Here is a 9,466-nt window from a genome sequence, read left to right on the forward strand (position 1 = left end):
ATTGAATTTACTAAGAGAAATTAGAACGCAACCTTGATTTTTGAAATCAAATTGTCAAACAGTTTGTAGTGTGACTATTACTGCAATGGCTCCTGTCTGTACAAATAAATGATCCTGTTTTTAACAGAAAAAAATGCTTTTTTACAGTTTTCCATTATTGTGCAACTGTAGAACTAATAAAGTTGGTAAAAACAACGGGGATAAAGTACGACGACGTTTTGGGATTACTGCAGACACAAAACAAAGGAGTACATTTCTGCCAAAAACATGACATTTAGCTTAGAAAATTTATAGAAAAAACTTGGATATTTCTGAGCTCAAAGTCAAAACTTTGATAAAAAATAATCAGAAATTTTGAATCAAATTTAAGAAATTATCTGGAAAAACGTGGACATTTTTTAAGTTCCAAAAGTAAAAAAAGCTGTTTTTGGGCAGAAATGTACTCGTTTCTTTTCTCTTTTCCTTCTACAATGGCCCTAATACGCCATTGTAATAAGGTGTGGTTATTAACTCATATATATAAAAAAGAAAAAGATACTGTTTGACTTCATCCATTTTTCCAGAACCATCTGGATCTGGATCGTTGCCCTCTGCAGCAGAAACAACAGTAGAGTAGGCCTGAACACAGAAAACAAAACAAAATGCAGATCACGGTTCATGTGAGAATCCAGGCCCGGATTTGATCTTAAAATCAGCAACATGAACCTCAGCATCAACACAGCCTCCTACAGAAGTGGTTTAAATATTATCGACCCAAACAGATGAAAACTCACTTCCAGCCAGTCGTACAGGTTGATCAGCCGGCCACACTCCAGGTGCAGCTTGTGAGCGATGCAGATATCAGGAGCCGCGTTGGACACTGAGCCGTCCTCTGACTTCAAGCTGTCGTTCTGGAGGAGAAAACAAAAACACTGCTTCATGAGAAGAATTAACCTTTACAGGCTTTATTCCTGTAATACCACAACTTCATTCTGCTGCGACTTTATTCTGTGTTACCACGACATTGTTAACATAGTCGAACTTGCATTATTACTTGAACATGGTCACAAAAAGAAAAACAATAATGTTTATCACAATAATTACTGGGACAATTTATCGTCCACCAAATCTGTTGTCATGACGGGCCGACTACCAATCTACAGGAGCCTGCTGGTACAATAAGAAGCAGCCCCATAAAACTACCTTTATGTTTGTTTTTGACATCAGGGACATAAAGAATGATAAATAACTGTCGTACTTGACGCAGCTGTTGTACCTGGATGTAGCAGTAGGGGCTGCTAAGCGCCGCCTGGATGGAGGTACGAGGCGTGGCGTTGAGGTGGCGCCTCACGGTGGCCGACGAACTGTAGTAGCAAACTTCGTACAGCGGCTTGGACTCCGGCGGCGACAGATGATTCCTGGACAAACGTCAACAGAGGATCTGATTAGGGCACCAACTAATAATTATTTTAGTAATTGATCATTCGATTGGTTATGCTGACAATTAACTGATTATTCAGATTTTATAAACTGGCACATTCTGCAGGTTTTTAATTTAACCACAGAAGATTTTTTATACAATATTAGAAACACATTAATTCCTTTTTTAAGTAATAAAATACACATTTTCAGGGCTAATTAATCGTTTCAGTCCTACTTTTGATGTTTTCTTCTGTAATTTTAGTTTTCTTACTTCACTAAACCGTCAACAAACTCCATGGCTTCGTTCCGGAGAACCTCAAAGGGACTCATCCTCTTGGCCCTACGGGACTCGTTCATCTCCAGCAGCGTCTACAGAAGCATTAAGTTTGAGTTTCTCCTGAAGAAACCTGAGTGTTGTTTCCTGGATGGACCAGAGGAGCGTCTACCTTCTGCAGCTGGAACAGATCCGTTTTCTTCTGAAGGTTTTTCACTGGACAGGTGAGTTTCTCCTCCACGCTGGGGGCCAGTTCAGCAGCAGCTGAACAAACAAAACATTTACTCTAATGCATGTCACACAGAAAACCACTCCGGACGCGTTGAACATTTTCACAGCTTACCATTCAGCTGCTTAAATTTATCAAGTAGCTCCTCCAGCTGGACGAAAGCGTTCTTCATCTTCTTAGACTTGACCGGCTGCAGAACCTCTGCACATTTCTGAAGCAAAGAAATCAGCTCATCTTTCGCCAACATCCTGGAGAAAAGACACCGAAAAGACACTGGTTGCACAAAAATACAGCTGAAACGATTAATCGGATTAATCTATTTCTGAAATAATCGTCAACTACTGCAACTCCATGTTTTCATAATATTCAGTTCTGGACTGATGCAGTATTCAGACAAAAGGACAGTGAAAAAAGCTTAGCGATTAGTTGTGATTAATCGATTACTGAAATAATTTTAAACTAATTTAGTAATCGATTAATCATTACGTAGAGTATGAAGATCCAACAGAAACGCCAATTGCTTAAAGAACAGCACACTGAGATAATTAAGCCAAAACTCTACAAAAAATCTACACATTTTAAAGAAAAAAAAAAAAACTTCTTTACACCATACTCAGGATATCAGAGTATGGCGCCATCTAGTGGTAAAACTAAACTCCCCCAGGTGGAAGGCACCAGAATAATAAATAATTGCAGAATAATAAATAAATAAGTAAAAAGTAGGAACAAATTTGAGCCTGACTTTAAAAGTTTCATGGCCGACTGGTATTCTTCACTCTCCCACACGTTCTTCTCCAGACAGATCAAATGAAGCTCTCTGATCTGGAAAGCAAAAACAAGATGTGTAGAAAATAAAAGGGACAAAAATGCTAATAAGTAGCAAGCATTGTAAATGCAGCTAATGAGGGAAACATCTTTGCCTGTTTGCCCAGAGGGTAGCGAGGCAACGAGGAGGTCAGAGTGTGGAGACAGCGCAGGACGGGATAATAGTTCTTGTGGTATTTATGAAGACCCTTCAGCAGTTTCTGACACACTTCCTAGAAATGAATTAAGTTATTTGAAAATCTAATTTAGGCTAAAATACAGGCAACATTTATTTCCTGATTTTGATAAAGAGATATTGCAAAGAAATCACCTTTAAATAAGTGTCGTCTGTCTGCAGATTGTCTTGTTCCTGTTGATCTTGCTCCTTCAGAAACCTCGATACAAGCATGAAACAGCTGTTATTAAAAAAACCTGGATAACACACTTCTGCTAATCCGCTAATAGTGGAGCCAATTTTTAGCTTAGCAATTTAGCTAACTTTGAGGAAAAATGAGTGCACTCAGCTTCCCCTAAATTAATTTTTCAGGAAAAATCCATTGATCTAATAGCAGAGCTATTTCTTAGCTTAGTGCTTTTGCTAACTGAAAATGTTTAGCACACTTAGCTTCCCCAAAATATTTTTTTTCCAAATAAGCTGCTGCTGCTGGAGGAGCAGTTTGCTGAGTCTTCTCCTTTTGCAAAAGTCAGAAAACTGATATACGTTGTCTGTGGTTCTCTTATGTAGGTTCAATGACTGAAATAAAAGCCTCTTTTGGAAAACATTTTCTGTCATTTGTGATTTTTTTTTAAGAAACTACAAAAAAATCTTAAAATTTTTGGTAAAATTTTAAGAAATATGAAATTTTTAAATTAAAATTTTGTAACAGTTTCCTTAAAATTGTACCAAAAATGTATTCAAATTGTACAAAAAATTTCTTAAGATATTACAAATATATTGTTTGTAATTTCTGAATTATTTTTATTTATTTAACAAAATAAATAAGAATTTTTCTTTAATCTGATTTTATTTGTGAGAAAAGCGTTTTTGCACCTGTTGAACGACGGCAGCTGCCTGATCCTGTCCAGGTCTCCGGCGCTGAGCTGCTGCAGCTGAATCTGAGCTTCCTTCTTCCTGCAGCACAGCGAGCTCAGAGGCTGGGAGTGGAAATGCTCCAACAGGGCCAGCTGCACAGAGCAGGGGCCAAAAATCACTCCACTATGTTTGCAAAAACCACAAAAAAACAATCGCAAAGGTCTGATTCTTACCTGGAGACCCTTTATGAAGTTTCTGACTGAGAAATCGTGGTAGAGGAAGATGCTGACCAGAACTTGCATCACTTTCCCGTTGAGTTTGAAAGGAAAGGAGTGAGTCAGGATGAGCTGCAAGGAAACCGGATCAATCAGTAACCATAAACTCGACTGTATCAATTATCAAAGCTTTGGTTTCTGAAGATTTCATTTTTAATTTATTTGTTCCACCAATAGTCCAGAGTGATTTTAGGGTCGCCATCTTGTTTGATAAGTCTGTCTTATAATTTCTATTTATCCAGACTTTGATTTTTGGACAACTATACGACGGCGACTTAGGGCCATTTTTTCTCTTTACCGGAATAAAAGCACAAGAATGAAGTGGTACAACAAAATATGAAAATAAAGTCAAAAAGCTAGAAAAACACTGAACATGGAGCTGCACTGATCATCACATACTGATGCGTTAGGATGGCCTAGTCAAAGTCCAGACCTTGTCGATGACGGTGGTGAGGTGCTGAGTGCAGGACAGAGACTGGAAGAGCTCGATGCAGAGCAGCGAGGACACGGAGTGAGGCAGCATGCGCTGGACGGTGCTGGGCGACGTGGCGATGCCGAAGATGAACATCAGTGGCAAACGATCGAGATATCGGCTGGATCAGACAATAAACACAGCTTAGCTTCCCTTTACACTGCAAAAACAGACCATTTGTGGTCTAGTTTCTACTACACATATTTGAGTTCATTTGAAATAAGACAAAACTAACTTATAAGTTACTTTTCAACCAGATATAGGAGGTTATTTTAAGTGAATAATTCCTTAATATGGATTAAAAAGCATTAGTTCCATCGGCAGATTAGTTCACTTATGACGTTTTTCCCATGTTAGTAAGATGTTTGCACTAGAAAATACACCAATACTTAGTAAAATTTTGTGTTTTTGCATTGTGGTTTTTATAATTGCTAATTTGTACCACTATTGATAATTTCTTGTAATTAACTGTAAATGATATGTGTGTTCATCCAGACTACAGATGAAAGTTAGCCTTTCTGGCCAAATGTGTCATATTTACATGGTTGTTTTAATGCACTCATATTGATTAATACACATTAAGTTTTATAAAAATAACTTCAAATTAAAAAAAAATAAGTAAATACCTGCAGATGAGTATGAAGTCCTGCAGAACCTTTGGGTTAAAAGCCTCCAAATCTTTGAAAATGATCACAACAGGAGGCTGCTGGTGCTCATCCACAGCGGAGGAGCTGCGCTTCTTTCCAGAAGAACTGCAGCTGGATTTCTGTCAACAAACATCTATAATGAGTAAATCCATAATCACCCACTGAAAACATGCATGATCAATACGCTTTGTGGCCTTGCCTTCGTTTTTGAGCTGTACCAATCACAGAGAGCTCTTAGAGAGCAGTGAACACTCTTATGGAGCGGAGCACCGCTATGCTGGACCTCCTCCTTCTCCTCCTCCTCTTCTTCATCGTCCACAACAGCATCCATCAGTCTCTCAAGGACTCTTTTCATCAGATGTTTCAAAGCTGAAAAGATTGGAAAGGACAAAACTTAATGTAAGGCTGGAGGATAAATCTATTTTATTGATTAAATTCATTAAATTTTTGGAAAATCTGAATTTTTCCCCCCCCACCAATGCACGCTTTGGGTTTTCTTAGTTCAGAGTGATGTCAGCACACAGAGCGGCCATCTTGTTTGTTCTATTTATTTGGACTTTGAATCCTAGCCAACTGTATGGGTAATGGTCAGGCTGAGATTGTTATTTTTTTTTGGGGGGGGGGGGGTTTGGTTACAAAAAATGTTGATTTTGTAAAGTAAAAAAATATTTTATGAAATAATTTTGTAAAATTATATTGTAACATGTTCATTGTTGAACATTATTCTAACATTCCAAGAATAATGTTATTTTTGCAATAACAAAAATACAATTTTTGTTATTGCAAAGCCGTAACGTTATCAGTAAAAGGTCCCAATAATTTGACAATATGAGCAGAATAAAGTCCCAATAGTAGAAGAATGAAGTAGTAATTTAATGGAAACTCCGACACAGAAAACAAAATTCATTATCCCAGCTTTGTTCTCATTAAAAAAAACTTTTCCTCATAATTTTAAAGACATTTTTCTGGGCAAGTTATGTCTTATTTCAGCTAATATTGTGACAATATTCTTGTAATGAAGCAAAACTGGTCGTATCCTGGCCCTAATAATCTGTCGTTCGGCTCACAGAAGGGATATTCAAAATAAAAGTCACTTCTTGAAAACATTTCCTGTCGTTTTTCATTTATTTTTTAGTGAGCAAAAACAACAAACAAAAAATTTGCTTCCTATCGGAAATCAAATCTGTGAAAAAAATCTGAGACTTTATTTATGAATCATAAATGTGCTGTGAAGTCCAAAACAACCCGACTGCCTGGCAGGTTTTACCTCCACACTCTTTGGCCTGTAAAGACGCAACATGAGGCGTGACGGAACAACGGAGCAGCTCCGACAAACTCTGGAACGTGATGTCGTGATCGGGAACATTCACCCCTTCAGAAGAGCATCACAGATATTAGAAGTAATGCTGGTTTTATCAGAAACGATACTCCGAATGTTGCCAGCTTACCCAGGACGAGCGCGGCGGTGGGGATCTCACTGGCCCTCATCTGGGAGGCCCAGTTGCCGTGACGACGGGTGGAGGAGCACTTCCTGGTGAACTGCAGCAAGCTGTCCAAAATGTTTCTGTTGAGTTCGTCCTGCAGATCCTGTTTAAAACATTTCATACATCCTGTAGCATTCTGGGAACCACACTGTGACAGAAAACGTCCAGCTGGAAGGTGATACTCTAAGTTTGTGGAGCTTTTTGATTATATCTTTTAAAGTCTGTACAATTATTTCTGCTGGTTTTGCGCATTTACTTTCCGACAGATTTCATGATTAATTTCTGTGACTTTCAAATTCAAAGAGGAGCAGCAAAAGCAAATGAGAAGGATTAGCAGTGAGTGCTGACAACTGATTTTTGTCTCTGCTGTCCAGAGCTGTTAGCATGTTTATGTGTTCATTTCATTCATTTACAGTTTAATTTATGTCATGACAGTCAGGAAACCATCATACAGCAACAGTGTTCAGTCAGAGGCCTCTTCAGATGTGTTTCAAGACTGACTGCTACTGGAGAATACGTCAGTTTTTCTTCATGCTTCCATCTTTGAATACAAGATTGCAGAGTGTACAACTCAGATCAGAGTTGGGTAATAACTAGTTACGTTTGCTTTAAAATTTTATTTGTTTAAAATACAAGTACTTTTAGGTGTATTTCTACTTTGACTTGAATAATTTTATTATGAAGTATCACTACTTTTCCTTGAGTAAAATTTCTGGTTAATCTACACTATGAGTAACTTCACTGAACAAAGAACAAGCTTGATATCATCAACATTTTTAAAGTTTAATATTAAAATAAACTGACTTGGAAAAAAGTTTATTTTACCTGATTGTGTTATTTTGTAGTTTTGTTATTTATATGATTTTTTTAAACAACTTCCACATAAATTTATATTTTGGTCCATCTGCTGATATGATTTTTCACATATTAAATGATGTTTTCGTCAGTTACTCAATACTTGACTAATCTTGTTTACTCTTGCTTGAGTAAGTCTTTATATCTACTTTTTACTTTTACTTGAGCAAAAATGTTAAAAAAGTAATGCTACCCTTACTTAAATAATTTTTTGTGTACTGTTAATAATAAACTGAAATTTATTTAGGAAGGTCCAGAAATAAACTTAATTTAAACGCGTGTCATTCTTCAGATTTTTATTTGTGAATATTGTTTTACTTGAAAACCAGATGTCATTTATTTCTATTTTAAAACAATGTTTTGTTTTGTTTTTTTTCTGATAAAATCTGTTCTTACCTCTGTTTCTGTTTTGATTTTGTTCCACAGATCCAAACAAAGTTTGAAGCGCGTTTCGCTGCTCTCGGCACCTTCACAACCGTCGGTGAAATAACTCTCTGTGCAAAAATTATTCAAGATTTGAGCACAAAAAAAATCCCAAAACAAAACAAATTAATCGGTCAACAGCTTAGCTGAACAGCTGATGTGTCTCACCAAGATCAACAGTCGTCTTCTTCTTCTTCTTCTTCTTTGCACTGGGTTTAAAAACGAAGCAACCCTTAATGGAGGACATAAAAACTACGTTAGTTTGTAACAAATATTTATCAATTAATGTCTCATTTAAAGTTGTTACCCTGGAGAAAGAAGACGTCGCCATTGTTGAGTAAAGCAGTAGCAGCAAAAGAACAGCCTCTCGGTAGCTAGCAGTTTACACGATTTCAGATATTTTTAAAACTCCGGTCGGATTCTGCGTGACGTTTCATTGCTTTCCCGCCAATGTGACGTAAACGGAAGAGGTTGGTGTTTTTAGTGAGGCGTGGTTAACTTGAAGAAAAATGTTTGGGTTTCCCAATCATTTATTTTAATGCGCCTGCTCGTCCTTTTATTATTAGTTTACCGATTCAGAAAATGTCCACTGTTGGAAAATGAGGCAGAAAGTGGAGAGAATAATGACCACAAATGGAAGAGTAAACGAAAAATTTACGACGTGTCGCCGTAAAGACACGTGGGCCGCCATCTTGAGAGTGGCAAGTTCTCTCAATAAATTGTGTTCTAAATTAAGTAATATTTTTCCTTGATTTATTTTTGATTCATCTTTATAAAGTACCATACTGACTTGCATATTTATTTTCAGCAGAATATGCCATTTTTAATTACAATATAATTTTTCTTATGTTGTTAATTTGCCCTTACTTTACAGTCTCTTATTCTTATTTTTCTGTTTTCATATTTTCTACCCAAGTTTGAATATATTCTTATATTCTATATATATTCTTATGCGAGGGTCACCTGAAGTCCCCTGCTTTGGTATAGTAAGGGATATGTCTATTCTATTATTTACATAATTTCCCATTTGGAATCAATTTGTTTTTTCTTTTCTGTTTTTTCCCTTCTATCCATTAAGCCTAATAATTTCATCTAAAACAGCGTTGTGCTGCCAAGTGTATCTAATCTAAGATCATGACATTGCCACCATTTCAAGAAACAGAAATTATATAATAGGTGAAGTTGAACAATCATTTTGCCCATAAATGTAGCACAAACAATAAAGTCATAGCAGTTTGAATGGCTTTGGATAATTTAAATTGAATCATGATTTTTTATTTTATTAGCAGTGTTAACATCCTTGTTTAATGTTCCCTTTTACTTTTCCGTTGGGTTGTTCTTTATTTATTCCTCATTATTTCCCGTTTCTAAATTTATTTTCCTAAAATTATTTACTTTTGCATTACTGTTACAAATTGATCATATTTATCATGCCTGGATTACTGCAAAGGCCCATTTTACTTTGAGAATGACTCTTAAAGAGTCAAGAAATTATTATTTTGCAAACTTCTTGAAATTAAGTTGTAATAATAACTTAGCCATTTTCTTGTGCTTGTAGATCAAAGAATC

The 9,466-nt window shown here is 36.5% G+C and overlaps 1 protein-coding gene across 1 annotated transcript in view; it reads right to left on the minus strand.

Annotated features, from left to right (window-relative positions):
• Positions 1 to 8,592, minus strand: part of orc3 (origin recognition complex, subunit 3) — a 12,755-nt gene extending 4,163 nt beyond the window's left edge. The window contains exons 1-19 of the mRNA XM_015029444.1: positions 8,205 to 8,592; positions 8,066 to 8,129; positions 7,871 to 7,968; positions 6,584 to 6,722; positions 6,403 to 6,507; positions 5,335 to 5,504; positions 5,115 to 5,254; positions 4,450 to 4,609; positions 3,975 to 4,088; positions 3,760 to 3,893; positions 3,040 to 3,103; positions 2,825 to 2,941; positions 2,647 to 2,726; positions 2,019 to 2,152; positions 1,848 to 1,939; positions 1,673 to 1,770; positions 1,256 to 1,397; positions 774 to 890; positions 539 to 618 (exon numbers count right to left, since the gene is read on the minus strand). Of these exons, the coding sequence (XP_014884930.1) occupies positions 539 to 618; positions 774 to 890; positions 1,256 to 1,397; positions 1,673 to 1,770; positions 1,848 to 1,939; positions 2,019 to 2,152; positions 2,647 to 2,726; positions 2,825 to 2,941; positions 3,040 to 3,103; positions 3,760 to 3,893; positions 3,975 to 4,088; positions 4,450 to 4,609; positions 5,115 to 5,254; positions 5,335 to 5,504; positions 6,403 to 6,507; positions 6,584 to 6,722; positions 7,871 to 7,968; positions 8,066 to 8,129; positions 8,205 to 8,228 (2,072 nt within the window). The 5' untranslated portion in view covers positions 8,229 to 8,592. The remainder of the gene's footprint in view (positions 1 to 538; positions 619 to 773; positions 891 to 1,255; positions 1,398 to 1,672; positions 1,771 to 1,847; positions 1,940 to 2,018; positions 2,153 to 2,646; positions 2,727 to 2,824; positions 2,942 to 3,039; positions 3,104 to 3,759; positions 3,894 to 3,974; positions 4,089 to 4,449; positions 4,610 to 5,114; positions 5,255 to 5,334; positions 5,505 to 6,402; positions 6,508 to 6,583; positions 6,723 to 7,870; positions 7,969 to 8,065; positions 8,130 to 8,204) is intronic.
• Positions 8,593 to 9,466: the final 874 nt, after the last annotated feature.

Source organism: Poecilia latipinna, unplaced genomic scaffold (assembly GCF_001443285.1).
Source record: "Poecilia latipinna isolate Pla-1442-1.1 unplaced genomic scaffold, P_latipinna-1.0 Scaffold153, whole genome shotgun sequence".
Classification (NCBI taxonomy): domain Eukaryota; kingdom Metazoa; phylum Chordata; class Actinopteri; order Cyprinodontiformes; family Poeciliidae; genus Poecilia; species Poecilia latipinna.